At 46.4% G+C, this 22536-nt stretch overlaps 1 protein-coding gene and 1 non-coding gene across 6 annotated transcripts in view; one reads left to right on the top strand and one right to left on the bottom strand.

Moving 5' to 3' along the window:
- Nucleotides 1–22238, top strand: part of Kdm2b (lysine demethylase 2B) — a 120705-nt gene extending 98467 nt beyond the window's left edge. For 4 of the 5 annotated variants that reach the window (XM_076848617.2, XM_076848692.2, XM_076848757.2 and 1 more), the window contains 11 exons: nt 2978–3202; nt 8293–8436; nt 9536–9622; nt 9807–10067; nt 10271–10384; nt 10958–10996; nt 11168–11841; nt 12419–12582; nt 12669–12830; nt 13486–13704; nt 20846–22238. In XM_076848617.2, the coding sequence (XP_076704732.1) occupies nt 2978–3202; nt 8293–8436; nt 9536–9622; nt 9807–10067; nt 10271–10384; nt 10958–10996; nt 11168–11841; nt 12419–12582; nt 12669–12830; nt 13486–13704; nt 20846–21027 (2271 nt within the window). In that variant the 3' untranslated portion in view covers nt 21028–22238. The remainder of the gene's footprint in view (nt 1–2977; nt 3203–8292; nt 8437–9535; nt 9623–9806; nt 10068–10270; nt 10385–10957; nt 10997–11167; nt 11842–12418; nt 12583–12668; nt 12831–13485; nt 13705–20845) is intronic. The other variant, XM_076848913.2, reaches the window with a different exon arrangement.
- On the bottom strand, nt 358–430 carry Trnav-uac (transfer RNA valine (anticodon UAC)). The gene has a single exon. It is a non-coding gene; the product is annotated as a tRNA-Val (tRNA).
- Nucleotides 22239–22536: the final 298 nt, after the last annotated feature.

The raw sequence follows: 22536 nt of genomic DNA, 5'->3' as shown, positions 1-22536 counted from the left end.
TTTGATCTTTTTATCTTGAGACAGTCTCACTAAGTTGCTAAGGTGGGCTTTGACCATCCGTTTCTCTTGCCTTAGCATCCTGAGTCACTGGGATTACAGGTGTGTACCATGGCACAGTACTTTTGAGATGAGGGATTGAGGAGGTTATACCCATAAATTTTCTAGAGGACACTATCTGGGAGGGACTCAAGTTTTGATGGAATGAATGAATGAATGAGTGAATGACCTTGATAATTTTTCCTTTAATGGAGATGCTTTTGAGTTGCCATGGAGAGAAATGATATTGGAATACTAAAGAGTATGTTCCAGAATTTTCCTTTTTTTTTTTTTTTTTTTTTTGTGTGTGTGTGTGTGTGTGGGGGGTGCTGGGGATCGAACCCAGGGCCTTGTGCATGTAAGGCAAGTACTCTACCAACTGAGCTATATCCCCAGCCCAGAGTTTTCCAATTTTTGAGTTGGGAAAGTGGCCTTGGGTTGAGCCGCATGTTTGTGAGTGAATGTCTGGTTGCCATCCTTTTTTTTACTGGGCCAAGTTAGGTGTTTGAAATTCTGGGTAGCACACCAAAGATGTTAGGACAAAAGCTTCATGACAGAATGAGATGACTTTGACCAATTCACCTTCCTTTTTATTCTTTGGGTGTCACTATCATCTATTATTTTACCTTCACCAGATTTCCTGGATGGTTCTTAATGGACTTTTTAATGGAGACCCTCTAATGGCTTTCTCACCTGTTGATTTTTTTTCATTTTTGTTTTGTTTTGTTTTGTTTATTTTTATGTGGTGCTGGGGATCAAACCCGTGCCTCACTCGCACTAGGCAAGTGCTGTACCACTGAGCCACAACCCTGGCCCCTCTCATTGGTTTTTATAAGCTCCTGTACTTCACCATTGCTCAGTTTCTTCCTGACAACTGGTGACCACAGAGGAAGCTTTTCTAGCTTGATTTGGCGGGCACAGTAGCGACCTTTGGAAACAGGACTTCTTTCAAAGCATTGCCTGTCATCTGCTTTGTCATTTTCCAGAATGTCTCAGTTGCCAATGAAGTCCAGGCAGATTTGTTTTCCATAGGTGGGAAATGTTCTTCTTTGGATGGGAATGTGCTTTGGGAAGCAAGGGAAGGTGAGCCCCTTTGGCCTCCCTGGCCCTTGATACCACCAGACATTCCTTTGGACTTCTGGAATTTCTTCAGTTTTTCACCAAAGCAGCTGGTCTTTGCCTTCTCCTGCTCTAAAGTTCTAAGTTTGAGCCCTTTCCTTCAGGTTTTGTCCTTAGATCTGGACTGTGCTCTACCTTCTATTTGCTCTACCTATTTGAGGCTCTCAGAAAGCTAAGGTCATTTCCTAGGTTTCAGAGTTTTGAGGACTGAGTTGGTAACAGGACACAGGGCCTTGTTAGGGGGAAAAGAGAGCATGGTGGGCTGTACGGAGAGGGGGAGACTCCTGGGGCTTCTGCTTTGGAGTAGCCATATTGTCTGTGCCTCTCGTTGCACCTTTCATACTAATGGCATTGCCTTTGACCCCAGGGGAATTATTTTGACTCTGGGGATTTGTTTGTGTTGTGGGTCGGGGTTTCTGGAAGGAAGACCCCTTTCACTGGCATAGGGTGCAGTTACAACTCTCTGGAGTTGTAACAGAAGGATTGGGGTTCCCCCTCCAAGTATGATAAACAATGAAAGTTGAAAGGATAGCACCATACTGAAGGGGGGGTCAGTTGACTAAAACAGGCTTTAGCATTGGATGCCAATTAGAGGGTTTTGATGTAAGTGCAGCGTGTGCCCTACAGAGTACTGTGTCCCAGCAAAGTCGTGTTCTTGAGAAGGATGCTTCAGACAGGACTAACTCCCCCACCTCAGATCCTTGGTGGATAGTGTCCTAGCAGTTCCACCATGCTTCCTGAGTTTGCAGGAGGCTCTGGGGCTGGGGTCTGTGGGAACTGGAGGCAGGAACTGCAGCTCTCTTTCATTGTTAAGAATTTAACACCATTTTCTGTGATCTGTTCTATTTTCTCATTTAGGGAGGGTTTCAGTACTTAGGGGCCCTTCAGGTTCCTGTTTTCCCAGGGGTTGGGGTGACAGGCCATTTCATAGAAATATAGCAGTGTTTGAGCTCCCTCCCGTGCCCCACCTCAGAGGGAAGACCAGCTGGAGACAGATGCTTACCAGTCATGAGTGCTGTGACAGGGCCCATGGCAGGAGCACCGAATGCAGCACAGGTGGGGGGGAGGCTTCCAGAAGAAAGTAGTGTATGAGCTGGTCCTGCAGAATGTGTAGATTAGCCAGGTACTGTGGGGAGGGGACTGGTGTTCCTGGCACAGGGAACAGAGGACAACTTCTGGCCCCATGCAGCCTTTCTGGGGAAGCACAGCCTGGCTGCAGATAGGGGGAAGCTAGAGGGGGTGTGTGGGGCCCTGTCCTGAGGTGTGGGACCTGAAAGGTCTTGAGGTAGAGTGCGCTGCCAGCAGAGGTGTGTGTGTGTGGGGGGTCCCTGTAAGTTTCCTAGAGCTGTCCTAACAGACCTAAGCTCTCACAGTTCTGGAGGCCAGAAGCCTGAATTCAAGGTGTTAGCTGGCAGGCACAAGCTTGCTCTAAAGGCTCTAGTGAAGGAACCTTCCTTGTTTCTCCAATTTCTGGTTTTGGCCCGCAATACTTGGTGTCTCTTGGCTTATAGACAAGACTGCAGTCACATGGCCACTTCTCCTTATGTCTTCACATGTGTTCCCACCGGGTGTGTCTGCCTGTGTCCAGATTTCCCCCTTTTCAGAAGGACACCAGTCATACAGGGTTAGGATTCACCTTCATGATTTTCTTGAGCCTAATTACCTCTCTAGGGCCCTTTTCTCTAAATAAGATCACATTCTGAGGTCCCCAGGGCTTAGGGCTTCAGCATCTCTTTCTGGGAGATACAGCTCATACTCTCTCCTAGGGGACCGGCCACCCTGGTAGCCTCCCATTTCATCCATCCTGTCTGTTCTCCTGCAGAACCGGGCGGTGGGTCGGCCCAAGGGCAAGCTGGGCCCAGCCTCCGCGGTGAAATTGGCCGCCAACAGGACCACAGCAGGAGCTCGCAGGCGCCGGACGCGATGCCGCAAGTGCGAGGCCTGCCTGCGGACCGAGTGCGGAGAGTGCCACTTCTGCAAGGACATGAAGAAGTTCGGGGGCCCCGGGCGGATGAAGCAGAGCTGCATCATGCGGCAGTGCATCGCGGTGAGTGCCGCTCTTAGCCGCGGGTCCTGGGTTGCCCCACTGCCTCAGCCCTTTATGACCCTCTGCTCATTGGCCCGTCCATCCAAGAGGAGTTTTCGGTGGGCAGGAGGGGGCTCAGGCCAGGGCTCCTTTCAGACCTCCCATTGCTGAACACACGTCAGGCTCTTGTGTCTTCATAGTCTGGTGGTCTTGTAACTCCTCCCTTTCTGAGGTAGCCAGGAACCTCAAAGTCCCTCCCATTGAAGTTGTCTGGGCAGCCTGTCCTATCTCTGACCCTGTAGCCAGCATTTATGGTCCAGTTCTTGAAGGTTCTGGGCCTGTTCTTCTTCCTGTCCTTCCCTCAGAGACAGAAGTCTATGTAGAAGGTTAGTGTCCCTCCTGAGGGAGTTGTCCCAAAGAGGAGTGATATGGAGGCCCCGGGAGCTAGGACCTACAGACTGCCTTGCCACTTCTTCCAGGGTGGCCCAGGGCCACTGGCCTTACCTGGATCAGGCGGTGGATGCAGCCTTTGGTACCTTGGTGTGGACTGGCAAGGGATTTGCTCTCAATTCCCTCCTCCGCATGCCCACACACTTTGCCTTCCCTGGAGCACTGCTCCCTGAGGCCCAGTGGTCCTCCCTGTGGGAGTGATCATCCCCCTGCTCCCTGAAAAGCCAGCTCAGCTGGAGAGGCAGGATTCCTTAGCCTTGGTGAGCTCATCTGCAGGCCCAGCCTGACAGAGGATGAGCCCTTTCTCCCTAAGTACTGATGTCCCTCCAAACCCAGCCGCATTTTCCCTTCACCCTGCACACATACTCTGCTTGTGTTTTTGTGGTCAAAAAATACATATCATAAGATTTACCACCCTAACATGTCTAAGTACAAGGTGGTGGTAACCATATATGCACATTATTATGTAGCTGATCTCTAAAACTTTTTTTTTTTTTTTTTTTTTTTTTTTTGAGGGGGATACTGGGATTGAACCCAGGGATACTTTTCCAGAGCTACATCTCCAGCTAAGTTGCCCAGTTGCCTCAACTTAGATCCTCCTGGCTCAGCTTTCTGAGTTGCTGGGATTATAGATACACACCACCAAGCCTGGATAGACCGTTTTCATCTTTTAAAACCAAAACCCTGCAGCCATTGAACAACTACTGCCCTTTTCCCTCTGCATAGCCCCCAGCAACCACAATTCCATTTTCAGATGCTAAGAGTTTAACTAATCTAGGTGCCTCCTTTTAGTGGGCCCATGCAGTGTTTGTCTTTTGTGACTGGCCTGTTTCACTTAGTATAATATCCTCAAGGTTCTTCTCTGTTGTAACTTCTGACAGAATTTTGGTGGGGGAGAGGGATCTTAGGAGATTGAACTCAGGGCCTCACACATGCTAGGCAAGCACTATATCCCAACCCTTTCAGTTTTTGAGACAGGGTCTTGTTGAGTTGCCCAGACTAGCCTCCAGCTTGTGATTCTCATGCCTCAGCCTCTGATAGCTTGGGTTACAGGTATGTGCCACCATGCCTTGAACCTTTTCATGTACTTCTTGGCTGTTTGTGTATCCTCTTTGGGGAAATGTTATTTAAAGTCCTTTGCCCCCTTTTTAGTAGGATTTTTCGGTATTCTGTTGATGAGCTATACAAGTTTTTTTATTTATTCTCAGTATTAATCCCCTAGATTAAATACAGATTTTTGTCTGTGTGTACGTGCATTTTTCTGGAGAAGAGGGTTCAGGTGACCCATTGGATTCTGTCAGGATTTTAAGGGGTTTGCCTATAGAGACTTTGAGGACAGTATCACCTAAAACTTAGTCTGTTGGCAGTGAAGACATGACTATCTTTTCTCTTCCCCTGGCCCTGGACCTAGTCATCACAGGAGACCTGTGCTGTATGCCACCTTATCTTTGCAGCCAGGAGTCCCGGCTTGTTTGATCATGTTGGTAGAGAGTACCCCGACTCTGCTTGTCTCCTGTTCGGCTACTTCTGGCTTCTCAAGCCCTTCTGACAGCTCTTTCAGTCTTTCTGCCTTTTTGTATCTTTCAGCTCTTTCAGTCTTTCTGCCTTTCAGTATCCCATGTTTTGCCCACCTGTGACCTATCTGCCTCCGACCCCTTCTGTGGTCCTTCTCTCTTGATGTGCCAGCCTCCCTGCTTTGGCTCCCTGTCCCCAGTGGCTTCCTTCAGGGCCTTGCTCTCCCTGCCTCGGGTGGGCTCCCTCATGAATTTTTACAGTAGTTTCCCCTTTGGTGCTTCCTCTCACCCATCTCAAGTCAGTCCCCTTTCTCAGACTCTCTTCTTACATCATGGCTGTTCTTCACCCTAACTCCAATTTCTATGGGGGTCTATTTTCTGACCTGCTCCCCATGCTGAAGTTTTCTTGCGCAGCCTTCTCTGGCCTTGTTCACCTTGAGGTTCCTTCTGCCTTTCTTGTTCTGCAGAAGTAAGCCTCTGCTGCTTCAGGTAGCCCTTGAATGTAACTTTTCCATGTTCCTTTGAATTTCAGTGAGTTATGTCTTTGTCTTCCCAGGTGTCTGCAGGGGAGCAGCTGACTGCTAGTTCTTATGCCCCTGGGTACCTTGGATCAGGCTGTAGCAGGTGTTCCCTAAGTATTTGTTGAACAATTGATGATGCTCTTGTCTTTTGTGTTCTATTTGAGTTCAAGTATTCATGCCATTTTGTAAAGACATTTTGGGCTGGGGGTGTGACTCAGTGGTAGAGCGCTTGCTTAGCCTACATAAGGCCCTGGCTGAGTTCATCCCCAGCACACTTATTGGTGGAGTATACCCAAGCTTATTTGAAGTAGTTTAATAAAAACTGTGTGGTTTTGCTACATTGCAGGTACTAATGGGTGTAGGAGGCCAGGCAAGAACAGAAAGGAGAGTAGGTCTAAGCTGGCCCCTCTCCTTAGGGAGGGGTATATAGTGCTCAAACTTTGTGGACTTAAAAATTACAAAGACCCCCAAAGAGCTCTCGTTTTCATGTGAAGTATTTACTTACTGACATTTGCTATTTTTAAAATTAAAACTGATTCATGAATATACAACTAGTGAAGCTGCACATCCTGTATAAACACAAGAATGGGATCCTAATTAGATGATATACTCCATGTATGTTTAATATGTCAAAATACACTGTGCTGTCATGTGTACCTAAAAATACCAAAAAAAAAAAAAAAAAAAAAAAAAAAAAGGAAAAAAATCACTACAGGTTTGAGAGCTACCGTGGGGCTAGCCTAAGAGGTGGTAGGCATGGAACTCTTTACCTCAGCCTGTGACTTGGTGGAAATCATTTCAAGCCTTCCCTTCAAATGAGTCTGTCATAGATGGGTGACATTTTCCACTTCTTGAATAGAAACTTTTGAGGAGTCACAATTTTGAAGGAACTTGTTTCTTGGATTAAAAATAAAGATAAATCTCGTGTTACCTAAAAAAATAATAAAATTAAAACAAAATTTTAAAAATGTTTCAAGTTCATTTTAAAAATAAAAACCCATTATATATTAACCAAAATAACATTTTTTTGAAGACCAATTATATTTTCCAAAACTAAAATAACTAGAGGAAGAAAGACATTGTTTATTAATCTTTTAAGTCTAGTTCATTAGAAAGGACCTGGATTTTCATGTTTGCTTGTATATTTCATCTGTTGGGATATGTTATTTTAGAAGGAGAATGAGGGAAATCCAGCCTTATACAAATAAGTAGTTGGATAAGGGATGGGGTATATTAAAAGCCTTCATTTCATAATCATGGATACTCTTATACTCCACCAGAATGGGTGGCAGTTACTTAAAGGTTAGTTGCAATGTGGAGTCTGAAACTGTATCAAGGATTTTTCATACTGTTACATTACAAGTCATTATTCTTGCCCTTTGAGTAGTTCATCTTGCTTATGTAGTATGTTGTAACATTATTCATTGGTCACTTGGAAAATATTGGTTCACTGAGGCAGATTTCCCAAAATATTGGCACATGCCATTATATTATTTATCTATAGATATATAGATGTGTGACATTTGGTAATACCACTCCTAATCTCATCAGAAAAGCCTTTCAGGGTTGGGAAGCCTTCCAGTTCATGATGGCTCATGTAAGTTTTCCAAACTTCTCATTTTCCCTCAAATACTTGAATTTTGTTGTTTGTACCAAGTGCTGCGTTTTTTTTTTTTTCCTCCTCCTCCCCTGGAAACAACAGATTTTTACTTCTTTTGTCTTCAAGAAAACGCACCAGTATCCAGTGGTTTATTCAGTCTTTATTTCAAGTAAAAAAAAAATGATGTTCTTTGGAGAAAGTGGTCAGTTGAGCTCACAAGATAAGCCACATGAGTATGTCCTTCAGTAAGGTCCCTCAGTGTGCAGAAGTGCTGTGTGTGTCCTTCCTGTGTGAGAAGGTGTATGCTCAAGGGTTGAAGTTTTCATAAAATCACAGAAAGTCCTAAATGGAGCTGGTGATCTTTTCGTTGTGCACATGGCCCCAAGTCCTCAGCAACTCCCAGGACAGCTGGGCCTGCCTGCCTGCTGGTGCTGAGGAGCCAGCAGCTTCATCCACCAGTGCTTTTGCACCATCCATGCAAAAATCAACACATTGCAGAGGGAAAAGTATTTTTAACTTTAGTTCTAAACACAATTTTGACCTCACAGCCTTTCCCTGTAAAAGTCTTAAGGACCTCCATACTGTGGACTGAGCTCTGATACCTGCTGGTGAGGCAAGCCTCAGCCCTCTGGACATCTGGACTAGGCTCACACCCTACCTCCTTCAGGTCTTTTCCAAATGGGAGACCTCCACATTTAAAATCAGTCCCCCTTCTATTTTTCCCCTGGTATTTCTTGTTCCATCTAACGTACTCCATTATTCTTCATTCTGTGGGCCTTCCTTACCTGAGAGCTCAGGATGGCAGAGAGATTGATCTGTCTTGTTCATTGCTATGTTTCTAGCTCTTACAGAGTGACTGGCATGTAGAGGTAACAATCTGGTAAGTGTATGGATGAATGAATGTGCCTGGGCCAGCTTTCTGGAGTCTCCTGGCAGGCACAGGAGAGTAGCTCAGTGCCCTTGACTTGGTCCTCAGGAGGGTCTTTCTTCCCTTCCTGCTGACTTGTGTGTCTCCCGGCTCCTTAGCCAGTGCTGCCCCACACTGCTGTGTGTCTTGTGTGTGGCGAGGCGGGGAAGGAGGACACAGTGGAAGAGGAAGAGGGCAAGTTTAACCTCATGCTCATGGAGTGCTCCATCTGCAATGAGATCATCCACCCTGGATGCCTTAAGGTAAGTGGCCCTGTGGGCACTGGGCATGCATCTCCTCACCCCACCCTGGGGTGTCTGGTGGTGATGGCATGGTAGGGTGGGATTAGATTTCCTTCCTGGAGAGCACTGGTGACATGGTGGGATGCAGGTAGCATGTTGAATTCCTAGAGGACCCTGAATCTGGGGGATTCTGTATCAAGTGATGAGCCCAGGGCAAGAAGAGTCAGGAGCAGTTTCCTAGGGGAAAGAACCCATCACCACAACACCTTCTAGTACCTCAGACTCACAGAGGGATCCCAGCATTTTAGCAGACAGAAGACATGGGCCTGAGGTGGCTGCTCCCTGGAGTCCTGGCTTTTGGGAGAACCATGCCTGGGACAGGGAGGGTGGATCCTGAATGACAGATGGCTGCCTTTTTGTGCCTCTGCATCAGGAACCGGTTCCCTTGGTGTGTCGAGGGCAGGACTACCTTCCGGGTGACCTCTGTGCCTGCCTGATTCAGGCAGCAGGTTCTACCTTGGAAAGGAAGAGCCCACTCTGGGCTGTGTCCTCTGTGCCAAGAAAATACGGTGTCAGAACCCGTGGGCGGGCAGGGTCTGCCGAGGACAGTCCTTCAGCTCTATGTCAGTCTCCTACCTCACTTGCCTTTCTCTCCTTCTGCCACATACACCCCTCTTGGCAGGGGTGCTGTGAGTTCTGAGGCTTTGGAAGTTAGCCCTTCCTGTTAAATGCCTGGTCATTTCTCTTCTGCCTCAGCTCATACACAGGATTCAACCTGCACTAAGTCCCGTGTGTCAGACCCTGAGCTGTTCTATCCTCATTGAATTTTCTCAAACCCCAGTGAGAAGGGCACTCAAACTCCATCTCATGGTCCAGGGAACTGGGCCACAGAGATGAGGTGCTTGGCTCACGATGGCTGAGCCATTCAGAGGCAGAAAGGGTGAGCATTTGAACCTAGAACTACCCATCTCAACCAGCTCTGTACTGCTGTATTTTCTTTTGGCTTTATAAATGGAACGAACATGGCTTTTGGGAGGGGTTGAAGACATAGCGACCCTGTGTCTCAAGGCCCCATCTCAGCAACTTTCTCTGCCTGCTGAGTCCTGGCCTGTCCTTCCAGATTAAGGAGTCAGAGGGTGTGGTCAACGACGAACTTCCAAACTGCTGGGAGTGTCCCAAGTGTAACCATGCCGGCAAGACCGGGAAAGTGAGTGCGGGCACCAAGTCGAGATCTTCGGAGAGGGGCGGGCGGGCGGGGCCAGGCTGGGCCTTGTCAGGACCAGCCTGTCCCTGGGTGGTCAGGCAGGTGGGGTGCGGCAGCCTGGGGAGGAGGAAGAGCAAGTCCAAAGATATACAGTGGGGTTGTTTCTTCTCTCTTTTTGGCCTACAAGCAAAAGCGTGGCCCTGGCTTTAAATATGCCTCCAACCTGCCTGGCTCCCTGCTCAAGGAGCAGAAGATGAACCGGGACAACAAGGAAGGACCAGAGCCTGTCAAGCGGAGGAGTGAGTGTGAAGAGGCTCCCCGGCGTAGGTCAGACGAGCACCCCAAGAAGGTGCCCCCTGATGGCATCCTGCGCCGAAAATCTGACGATGTACACCTAAGGAGGAAGAGGAAATATGAGAAGCCCCAAGAGCTGAGTGGACGCAAACGAGTACGAATGGGCAGGCCCTGGGCAGTAGAGGGTTGGCTTGGCTGTCCTGGGTGCAGGGTGGAGGGTGGGGGAAGGGATGGGCAATGGGTAGAACTCGGGATCCTGGCCTCTTGTTGCCCTGAGCAGGTCACCCAAGTCCTGAGAGCCCATCCCAAAAGAAGGGAGAAAAAACAGCAAGTCACTCCTCTTCCCACCCCCTTTAGGCCTCGACGCTTCAAACGTCCCCCGGTTCCTCCTCTCACCTCTCGCCGAGGCCCCCTCTAGGCAGCAGCCTCAGCCCTTGGTGGAGATCCAGTCTCACTTACTTCCAGCAGCAGGTGCTCCCATGCCCCACCCCACCCCAGGCCATGGGGACTTGCGAGTCCCGGGCTGTCCCCCACCCTGTCCCCTGGTCCCAAGGTCTATGGGAGCTCTCTGAGGAGAGCCTTGGTTGGTTGGGATCAAAGCTGAAGGCGCAGCTGCCCAGGAAACCCTGAAGTCTCTGAAACCTCTGAGGATCCTGGTGGCCCTGCTCCACCCACTGGCCTTGCCTTCACTGGCCACAAGGTGGCGCATGGAACCTCCTGGCTCCAGCCCACTGTGAGATATTCCTAGGCCTGCGCTCCTGGAGCCGAGGCTAACGTGAGATGGGTGACTACATTCTCTGGGTCTCTGTGGTGAAGGATGTCAGCCGGGTGGGAACAGTTGGCCTTACTCTACTTCCAGCTTCCTCCTTGAAAGCAGCAGACAAGGTCCACTGAAAGTCAGATGGGAAGGAGAAAATGGCATTTGTGGGAAAGGCATCCCTCCAGCCCCTGCTCTGGAGTCTGGGCTTGTGGTGGGGCTGGATGTAGAGGGGACTGGCTTCCTCTAACCCATGAGCAAACTGCATCCTTTCTTCCTCATGACAGCTAAAACCTGGCAAAGAAGATAAACTTTTCAGGAAAAAGGTACCATCTTCCCTTCCTCCCTGTGCTCCCAGCCCATTCCCAGCTGTCAGAGGTATAGGCAGCACCTGGGTGGTTCATGAGTCCCGTGGCAAAGGGTTGGGAGTTTCTGGGGTGGGCACCACACGGAACTGTACGGGTTGACCACTGGCCCTTGGCTCCTCTCTTCCATAGCGGAGATCCTGGAAAAACTCAGAGGACCGGATGGCCAATAAGCCCCTCCGGCGCTTCAAGCAGGAACCAGAGGATGATCTGCCTGAGGCGCCCCCCAAGACCAGGGAGAGTGACCACTCACGCTCCAGCTCGCCCACGGCTGGGCCTAGCAATGAGGGGGCTGAGGGCCCAGAGGAGAAGAAAAAGGTGAAGATGCGTCGGAAACGGCGGCTTCCCAACAAGGAGCTGAGCAAGGAGCTGAGCAAGGAGCTCAACCATGAGATCCAAAAGACAGAGAGCAGCCTGGCCCATGAGAACCACCAGCCCATCAAGTCAGAACCTGAGAGTGAGAACGAGGAACCCAAGCGGCCCCTGGGCCTCTGTGAGCGCCCCCACCGCTTCAGCAAGGGGCTCAATGGCACCCCACGGGAATTGAGGCACCCATTGGGGCCCAGCCTGCGCAGCCCACCCCGAGTCATCTCCCGGCCCCCACCCTCTGTGTCCCCGCCCAAGTGCATCCAGATGGAGCGCCACGTGATCCGGCCACCCCCTATCAGCCCCCCACCCGACTCACTGCCCCTGGATGATGGGGCAGCCCATGTCATGCACAGGGAGGTGTGGATGGCCGTCTTCAGCTACCTCAGCCACCAAGACCTGTGTGTCTGCATGCGGGTCTGCAGGACCTGGAACCGCTGGTGAGGGGCTTCCCTGTGTTAGGCTCTCGGTTAAGGCTTGGCTCAGCCTGGAATGGCCCGTTTGGGCGTGTATCCCCACTCTAGTCAATTATGGTACTCTCTCCTGCCGAGCCCTGATAGAGCTTAATTGTTGTCCACCAAGGACTTCCTGTCAGCCTGTTCTTTCCTGATTTAACTCCCTACAGCTCAGTAAAGACCAAGTGGAATCCTTGTCCCTAGAGTTAGCCTAGGTTAAGAGCAAGGGGTGCCAGTACCAGCTTTAGACCCAGCTTGACATTTATCAACTTTGTAGCCTTGGCCAAGTTCTCACCCTCATGTATGAATAGGCATGATACCTGCTTCACAGGGTGGTTTAGAGAATGTAGTAAGGCCCGCAGGAAATACTTGATGGAGAGTGGATGCCAGCTCCTTCCACTGATGGCCTGTGGCCATCAGAGCAGAGGTGTCCACATGTGGACAGGATGAGTGCTAAACAGAAAGGTGCAGAGAACAGATTCCCATTTGGATTTGGTGGCCATGCAGGGGCTCCCCAAATGAGCCCCCATCTCTGATGCTGTCCTTCCTGCTGGGCCCCCAGGTGCTGCGATAAGCGGTTGTGGACCCGCATCGACTTGAACCACTGCAAGTCCATCACGCCCCTGATGCTGAGTGGCATCATCCGGCGACAGCCTGTCTCCCTCGACCTTAGCTGGACCAATATCTCCAAGAAGCAGCTGAGCTGGCTCATCAACCGGTTGCCTGGTGAGCCCTGGGCCAGGGACCCGAGTGGGAAGCCATGGGTGCTAGAGTTTATCATCTGGCCCATGACTCCTTCCCTGTCCCTCCAGGGCTCCGAGACTTGGTGCTGTCGGGCTGCTCGTGGATCGCAGTCTCAGCCCTCTGTAGCTCCAGTTGTCCATTGCTCCGGACTCTGGATGTCCAGTGGGTAGAAGGACTAAAGGATGCCCAGATGCGGGATCTCCTGTCTCCACCTACAGATAACAGGCCAGGTAAGTTCCAGTCCAGAACTGTGCCAAGGGGGTCCTGTGGATGGGGTGACTTGTGCCATTGGATCCTGTGCATGTGTCCTGAAGCCTCCTCTAGCGTCAGCCCTTCTCTAGAGGACACAGGGAAGAGTCCCTGCTGCTGTGTTCTCAGTCAGCATTGGGCACAGAGGGGATCCAGGAGGAGGCAGAGGCTCCTTTGCATGTGCCAAGACTCTGCACCTGAGGCTCAGCACACTCTGGCTGCTTCCATATTAACTTGCCTCTTGCTGGCTTGACCTCTTTGAGCCTCCGGGTGGTTGGAGAAGAGCTTTTAGCACAGCCCACTCCCGGTCCACTGTCTGGGTCATGGTGGTTACATGGTGCCCAAGGTACTGGGGGCAGTGATGCTGGGCCACCTTGTTTCAGTTGGCTGATTGCCGCTGAGTCAAATGTTAGTTCAGGTTTCTAGATCTTCTGCTTTTTCTAGAAAATCTGGAAATTAACTCCTTATGTAGACTCCTGACTTTTAAATGTTAGAATTCTAGTTTTAGGAGGAAGCACTTTGTGGCTAAATGAAATTCAACTGTTATATCTGTCTGTAGGCCTTTTAAAGTCATGTCAGTATGACCTGATCTCCTGTCAGGTTGACAGGTTGCCCCTTTCCTTCCTGCCCCACCAGGTCAGATGGACAATCGGAGTAAGCTCCGGAACATCGTGGAGCTGCGCTTGGCAGGGCTGGACATCACAGATGTCTCCCTGCGGCTCATCATCCGCCACATGCCTCTGCTCTCCAAACTCCACCTTAGTTATTGTAACCATGTCACCGACCAGTCCATCAACTTGCTTACCGCTGTCGGCACCACCACCCGAGACTCTCTAACCGAGATCAACCTGTCAGGTGAGGTTCCCCCTCCTCCCAAGTCTATAGAACACAGTGGGAGTTTCATGTTTGTTGAAAATGGTGTGCCCACTCTTATCAGCGTTAGGTGCTAGGGCACACCAGGGAGTGAAACAGCCTGGTCTAGAGGAGACTCATATGTAAGTCCCTGCTGGAAATGCAGTAACAGCTACCAAAAAAATAGTATTGATAGCAGTAAGAGCATATGGCAGTGGCTTCTAACCCAACATACAGGCTAGGGATAACTTCCTGAAGGTGTACAACTGAGTTGATGCCTTCCAGCCAGGGTAGGGGACAGCAGTAGGCATGGGGCAAGGATCATGGTGACAGGGCTTCTATCTAGAGACCAGTGGCCAGGCGGAAGCAGTGGAACAGTCTCTGCCTTTGTTGTTGTTGTGTGTACTCCTCATGGCCCTGCTATCTAGGGCCTGTTGTGGGAGAGAAAAAAAAACTTCAGTTAGTTCCATTGTTCCTTGTCTGTCACACCATGGAATCCTCACTCCTTCACTTACTAATGGGGCGGGAGTTGGTTTTGAAGGACTGGGAGCTTGGCTGTATGTATGTATGGTACAGTAGCCAAGAGGCAGTGCTGCCTGACCTTACTCATCTAATGCAGTGTTGGTTTGATAGCTTAGGATGGCTTGGGTTGGAGTGTCACATTTGGATGAGATTTAAAGAAAAAGAAAGAAATAGAAACTTAAATCTTTATTTTTTTTCTCCCGTGAAATTACTAAGTATTAAAGCATACCCTCACTTCATTTAAATTCCATTTTGACATGACTCCATTTGGGGTTTTGCTTCTTCAGGGTTCACTGTTTGTCTGTCTTTACATCCCGGTTCATGGCAGATGAACACCCCCACCACCATCCATGCTGCACACCAGGCCTGCCTGCCGGGTGAGATCCCACTGTACCTAGGATACCATTCCTTTCCTCATGAAATTTTGGTGACAGGGATTGTCCCACTCCTAGAGGCAAAGAAAAGAGCTGTGCTGAAAAGAGGTTTCTCCTTAGAGGCACCGGTTTGAAGCTCCGTTCATTGGCCTGGACTGGTGTTGGACTTGCCTTTTGGAGAAGGGCTAGAAGGTGTCTTGTTCTCAGTGCTTGATGTGACTCTTCGTGTTCTGGCTTAGTTACTGTGGGTGTGTAGCAAAGATCTCCATCTAAGTCCCCTCCCCTAAATAGTGTAGTTCAGGAAGTATAGGGGGTGGGGATATGTGTGTGTAAATCATCTCTGGGTATTTTATCTTTCCACCATAATACATTGAAGTCACCTTTTCATCTCACTACACACAGATGGAGCTCTGCATTCTTGTTATTAACCATGAAGTATATTAAGGTATATTACTGTAGTCTCTTCTGGTGGTTTTTTCCTGCCTCTCCCACCATTATAACTAGTTAATTATAAAATAAGTCTCTGCCACAAAATAGATTGCAGTTGACATGTTCATGATCCACAAATAGTGTCAAATCCCTTGGAGGTGTTTCCCTGCTTTCTCTTCAGACATTTAGGAATAAGTTTAGGATTAGGAGTAGGGTTCAGCTTTTTTAAACCTGCTAAGTTTTTATGTATTGTAGCTAGCTTCCAAAATAAAATAATTTTATTGTAATATGTAAATAAATTGATCCTTTTAACCATGTTTAGGTATACAGTTCAGTGACATGAAATACACTCAGTTTTTTAACCATCACCACGATCCATTTTCAGAATTTTTTCATCACCCAGTCAAAAAGGCTATACCTGGGCTGGGGCTGTAGCTCAGTGGCAGAATGCTTGCCTAGCACATGTAAGGCACTGGGTTCAATCCTCAGCACCACATAGAAATAAGAACAAATCAAATAAAGGCATGCTGTCCATCTACAAGAAAAAAAAAAACATAAAATTTTTTAAAAAAAGTATACCCATTTGGCAGAACCCCAGTCCCCCTAAGCACTCCATTCCACTCCTATACATACCCCATAGAAGTGGAATCATCCAGTCCTTCTTATGGCTGACTGGTTTATTTCACTTGGTATAATGCTTTCAGGGTTCACTTTTTTAATCAGGTTGTCTAGTTCTTTGTGTATTCTGAATATTAACCTCTTATCAGATGGTAATGATTTGCAAATATTTCCTCCCATTCTTTGGGTGGTTTTGTCACTCTTATAATAGTGTCATTTACATAGAATAGTTTTAAAGGCCAATTTTTCCTCCTTTTCCCAAGTCTTTTTCCAAATCTTATTAAGATTTTCTGTTTTTAGAAGAGTTTTACAGCTTTACGCTTTATGTTTAGGTCATTTTGAGTTAAATTTTTGTATATGGTGTATGGTAGGGAGTCCATCTTCATGCTTTTGCATATGGATATTCAGTTTTCTTAGTATTGTTTACTGGAAAGACTGTCTGTTCCCTCGTTGAACGGTGTTGACATCCTTGTCAAAAATCATTTGACTCTACAGTCAAGAGTTTGTTTTTGAGTTCTCAATTATGATATCCTTATGCCAGTACCAAGTGTTTTGATTGCTTTAGCTTTGCAGCTAAGTTTCAAAATCAGAGCAGTCTTCTAAACTAGCTTTTTCAAGAATTTTGGGCAATTTCAAGTCCATCGCATTGCACATCAATTTGGGGATGGATTTTTCTATTTCTGCAAAAAACACATTGGGGATTTTATAGCAATTTCATTGCATTTATAGATCTCTGTGATGTCTTCACAGTATTAAGTGTTCTAATCCATGAACAGTCCATGAAGATGGAATATTTTTATTTATGTATCTTTAATTTCAGCACTGCTCTATGGTTTTCAATGTACAAGTCTTTCACTTCCTTGTTTAAATTTATTTCTAAGTTTTGCTTCTTTTTTTTTTTTTTTTTTTTTTTTTTAAATATTTATTTAGTTAGTTAGTTTTCGGCAGGCACATCTTTGTTTGTATGTGGTGCTGAGGATCGAACCCGGGCCGCACGCATGCCAGGCGAGCGCGCTACCACTTGAGCCACATCCCCAGCCCCCGCTTCTTTTTTTAATATTTATTTTTTAGTTTTAGGTGGACACAATATCTTTATTTTATTTTTATGTGGTGCTGAGAATCGAATCCAGTGCCTCACGCATGCTAGGCAAGTGCGCTACCACATGAGCCACATCCCCAGCCCCTTTTTGCTTCTTTTTGATGCTATTGTGAATGTTTGTTTTCTTAATTCCTTTCATAATTGTTCATTGGTGTTAGTTTTGTGTGGTTTTTGTATCCTGCAACTTTGTTGAATTTTAGTTTATTAGAAAAAAAAAAAAAAGCACTCTCCCCCACACCTCTTGGGTAGAATCATTAGGGTTTTCTTTTCTTTGTGTAAGATCATGTCATCTGCAAACAGATCATTTTTATTTATTACTTTTTACACTGAATGTTTTGTCTAGAATTTTGTTATCATGTAGGAACGCTTCTTTATTATGGACTGTTCTATTTGAGGTTTGTATCTCTTTAATCAGCTTACTTTCATTGGACTCTTGTACTTTTCGCCGTTACAAAAGTAGAGGAAAAACATCTTTCTTCACCTATCGTTCCTCACACCACCAGTTCTGTATTTTGAACATGTCCAAACATACAGGAAAACTGGAAAATGGTACAAATGAAACATTTCCTTCCAGCTAGATGCAGCAGTTGTAGATATTGTGTCACACGTGCTTTTTCTACATATTTTTTATTTTTAGTTGTCTGAAGGTTTACAAACATCATTTCACCCCTAAACATCTTTACATACTTCTGTGTATATTTGCTAAGAATAAGGACTACAACAATAGTCCCACACCTAAAAAGATTAAAAATCACCAAATGTAGCCTTTTCTTCAGTGAGACTGAAGACGGGAAAACTGTCAAAAAGGAGATGCACAAAAAATATGCTTTAAGTAACCTCTAACTTTTTCTAAAGGCATTGCTTACTCTTCTAATTAATCCCTCAAACATACCAAGATGGCTGACCCTGCAAGTCAAATGAAGAAAAGTGTAAATAGGAGAGGGATTTTGCCTATTTGATAAAATATGCTTATTTCCATATATTTTTGTTTTCCATTATTCATGGTGAAGGGCCCCCATATTCAACAGGCCTCTTCCTGTTATCAGTTAGCTATCCTTAGATAAGGTGGGGGTCTGGCTCAGTGATAGCACTTGCCAGCATGCATGACACCCTGGGTTCTATCTCCAGCCCTTTTAAAAAAAAAAAAAAAATCATTATCTGGGCTGGGGATGTGGCTCAAGTGGTAGCACGCTCGCCTAGCATGTGTGAGGCCCTGGGTTCGATTCTCAGTACCACATAAAAATGAAAAAATATATTGTGTCCGAAAAAAAAATTAAAAATTAAATTAGATTAAAAAAATATTGTGTCAGGGCTGGGGATGTGGCTCAAGCGGTAGCACGCTCGCCTGGCATGCGTGCGGCCCGGGTTCGATCCTCAGCACCACATACAAACAAAGATGTTGTATCCGCCGATAACCAAAAAATAAAAATATTAAAAATTCTCTCTCTCTCTCTCTCTCCTCTCTCTCACTCTCTCTTTAAAAAAAAAAAATATTGTGTCCACCTAAAAAACTAAAAAATAAATATTTTTTTAAAAAATCATTATCAAAACAGCTGCTTAGGGCTGGGGTTGTGGCTCAGTGATAGAATGCTTGCCTATCACAGGTGAGGCACTGGGTTCAATCTTCAGCACCACATAAAAATAAAATAAAGGTATTGTGTTCATCTACAACAACTAAAAATATTTTTAAAAAAATACTTTGAAGGGCTGGGGTTGTAGCTCAGTGGTAGAGCACTTACCTCACATGTGCAAGGCACTGGGTTTGATTCTCAGCACTGCATATAAATAAATAAAAGCCATCAAAAAAAATTTTTAAAAGCCTTACAGTCCCCCTAGTCTTTCTACGGTTTTCTTAGAAGAATGTGCACATTCAGAATTTGTTGACTTTGTGGTATTTAGCTTGTTCTGTTTTCATTTTTCCTGTGAACTCTAGACTTGCTTAAATTCAATGTGGATATTTTTGACAAGAAAACATCACAGGTGATAATCGTATACTGTGTTCTTTAGGGTGAGTTCCCAGCCTTGGAACTGCTGGTCAGAGTCCGTTACACCAGAGAATGGCCCCACCTGCTGTAGGCAGTCCCTTCTCCTGGCTGCCATTGCTGACACACTCAGGCACCTTTTTTAGACCCCTCCCTTGAGTCCTCCTGAGAATCTTCCAGACTCACCCACCTTCCTCCCGAAGGGGGTCCTTCCAGAGCTGTCCAGTTGTACTCCCACCCCAACTGCCATTACACTCATCCCATGAAATGGTCCCCTAGCTAGAGAGGCCTGCTGGACAAGTCCTGGAGCTGTCAAGTGGCCTCAGTTGTGTCTTGATGCTTACCTTTCTGTTGTGCTTATCTATCTAGCTCCTGCAGACAGCCTTGACACCTCCTTGGAGGATTATATGTCAGCCAGCATGCTCCTTGGCTCTTGGGTTTTTTGGGGAAGTTTTGTTTTGTTTTGTTTTTTTAATATTTTTTAGTTATAGATGGACACAACATATTTATCTTTATGTGGGGCTGAGAATCGAACCCAGGGCCTCACACGTGCTAGGCAAGCTCCTACCACTGAGCCACAACCCAGCCCCCTTGGTCTTAAAAAAAAAAAATCCCTGAAGCTGAAGCCCAAAGGCATGTCCCTTCAGAAAGCTGAATAGAAAGGACTCTTGTGGGGAGGTTCCTTTTTTGTATTAGACTTCCTCCAGCCTTGTTTCTCAGACTTCCACAGACAGGTGCACCCTACCAGCTGACACCAGAGCCCCTGGTTAGCTGGTCATCCATGGAGTTTGCTCATATTGTCCGGGTTAGGTGAACACCGTAAGCAACTCTTGCCATCTAAGGATAACTGGATCTCAGGGGAAAAGACCTGTTCAATATAGGGCCTCAGGTCAAATTTTGAGTAGCGAAAACAAGTATATTTTATCACTGCTAAAATCCTTATCTTTACACTTAAAATGAATCAAGTATTGTTTTGAGGGCATCTTTTTCTGAAGGAATAATATGTTAGCATATATAATACCCTTCCTTTGACTTTTGTACAAGATTATAAAGTGAGCAGGGCACCTGTAATCCCAGTGGCTGGGGAGGCTGAGGCAGGAGGATCGCAAGTTCAAAGCCAGCCTTAGCAAAAGGTGAGGCGCTAAACAACTCTGTGAGACTCTGACTATAAAGAGAATACAAAATAGGACTGGGGATGTGGCTCTCTTGGGGGAACATTTTTGAAGGATTAGTTAGATTAAGGGATTGCCATAGAGAAAGTGAGAGGCATCTTTTTGCCAAGGTCCTTGTCAATTCTCCCACCTTCGCAAATTGCCCAGCTTTCATTGTCAATGTCTCTGCAGGTGGTGTAGACAGCCTCTCAGCACCACCTATTCCCTGTTCATGAATTCCCACTGCCTTTATGAGTTCTCTTTACATGTCCCAGCATCCCAGGGATCATTTGCCCTGTTCTCTTTATAGGACAGCTTATATGTATAAAAGATAGCACATTGTCCCCATGTTCTGTTTATGGTTTCCAACTTATTTTAGTGCACCTGTATCAATTTTGTTGAAATATTTGCAGAATTGAAAGCTTGGGTTGACACCATTTAGAGGAAGGTAGGAATCATTATCTCCTCCATTTAATTTGCCCTAAAAGAAATCATTCCTTTTGCTGTATGGTGAATCTCAGATGTTGACTGACATTTAAGGCAACTGACCGTGGATTCAGTTTTCAAGGAAAATAGAAAGTTTAAATTGATGGACATATGGACATATGTAGCTGAGGGGGGGTGCCTTATGTGGTTTAGGGTTATACATTCTGATTTATTCTCTGGACAGAACCTCTCCATCCCCTTCCAGCATATTGGGCATATCCTTCACAGGTAGACATTCAGAATTTAAAAAAAAAAAAAAAAAACAGGGGAAATGAACCAGGAGGCAAAGGAGGATTCCAAGATGACCTTACAGAATATTCTCTCTGATCCAGCAATGGCCCCTGAGCATTATCTGAAAGGGAACAGGCAGATGAGAGAGCTGTGCCTGGTTCCACTGTAGAGTGCCAGGAGGAGCCTTTGTACAATGCACCTTTTCCCCTACCTCACATTTTCTTTTTTAACATAATTTTGTCTTCCCTGTAGACTGCAATAAGGTCACTGATCAGTGCCTGTCCTTCTTCAAACGCTGTGGAAATATCTGTCATATTGACCTGAGGTACTGCAAGCAAGTCACCAAGGAAGGCTGTGAGCAGTTCATAGCTGAAATGTCTGTGAGTGTCCAGTTTGGGCAAGTGGAAGAAAAACTCCTGCAAAAACTGAGTTAGTCCATGGACAAGTATGTAAATATGGGGTAGGTGGGGGTGGGCGCAGCCGGGGAGGGGAAAGACTTCACAAAACACGAGGGCTTTTATTTCTCATGGAACTTGGAACAACAGACCATAGAACGATTCCATTTTGCAAGTCTTGCCAAGGGAGAAGCCACCCATTTGGGGATGTGTGAGCCAGACTCTTCCCTCTGGTCTTTCTGTGTTGTAATTGCACTGCTTTCTGGACCACAGTTAAGCGGCCTTTACAAGAAGACATTCCCGTTGCAGGAAGATGGGCTTTGGAGGAATTTTCTTTGAAGCATGAGCTTTAGGCGTTCTCCCTACCCCACCCCCTGTGGTGTTTTTGTTTTGGACACCTTGTTCCTTGAAATGCTGAGGTTTTTGGTGTCAATATAAAGTGGACCACACACCACATCTGCTGCCGTCTTGACACATTTTGTTTGGTTGGTTTTGTTACATCTTACATTATGCAGAACTATTTTTGTACAAATTGTTAAAAGTTATTTATGCAAGGTTTGAATGCATACCAGTGTTTTTATTGTTTTGAGATTGCCAACTTTCCTGGTTTCCTTCAGGTAGGAGAGAACTTAACCTGTACTTCATCAACACAAAGAACTCATCTACAAATGTGCCCAGATCTGACAGAGTGGGCCAAGACCTTCCACTTAAAAGCATGTTTAACTGGAAGGGGAGCCTGCTTGGTATGTCAAGAAGTTACACGAGCATGATATGGACAGATGTAAATTACAGTCGAAGTAAGACACTCTGCCAAGTTTCCTCTGAGAGAATCCACCTTTTTTGAAATTTTACAAATCAGACTTCAGCCTTTGCACTCAGGAGGGTTTTGCTCCAGCATGAGCTCTTGTACTCTACATAGATCTAATTTATACCGTGAGACAAGAAGTAGAATAAATGCGCCCACACAGCCTCTTTTCCTTTTTTCCTCTCCTTTGAAGTGTGAGTTGAGTTCTCATTTAGGTTCGTAACCTGGCTGTTTCCTAGTTGTAATGTTCTGCATTCAGAAGTGCCATTGTCGTATGGTGGTGTTTCCTAGACTTTCCCTGACGCGATTTTACCTTTGTTGAATTTGTATAAACAGTTGTAAAAAAAAAAAAAAATCTTTGTGTTCGGGGGTTTTTGTTTGAGGAGAGGACTAGGAATTTTAATTGGAAAGCTCAGGGTCTGTAGGTCAATATAATTTCTCTTTTATCTGAAAAGTTTAGCAGCCTCAGAGTACATGATTTTTTTTTTTTTTCCTTCAGCTGTTTCTGGACTATAAAGTAATATGGCCAAATATAGAAATTAAGGAACAGACTTTCCCTAAGGGGCAGGGCAGCTCACCTGTGTGGAGGCCTCTTGCCATATCTGTACAACAACTTCCATGGCTGCTTGGTATCACCTATCCCTAGAAGTTTCCAAGATTTGTGGGGGTTGGGCATCATCTCCTCAAATCCCCCACAGGAGACACGGGGCTGGGGTTGTGGCTCAGTGGTAGAGAGCTCGCCT

The sequence above is a fragment of the Callospermophilus lateralis genome, chromosome 1 (genome assembly GCF_048772815.1).
Source record: "Callospermophilus lateralis isolate mCalLat2 chromosome 1, mCalLat2.hap1, whole genome shotgun sequence".
NCBI lineage: Eukaryota > Metazoa > Chordata > Mammalia > Rodentia > Sciuridae > Callospermophilus > Callospermophilus lateralis.
Note: the sequence above shows the minus strand (reverse complement) of the source record. Positions and strands in the feature narration are given on the sequence as shown.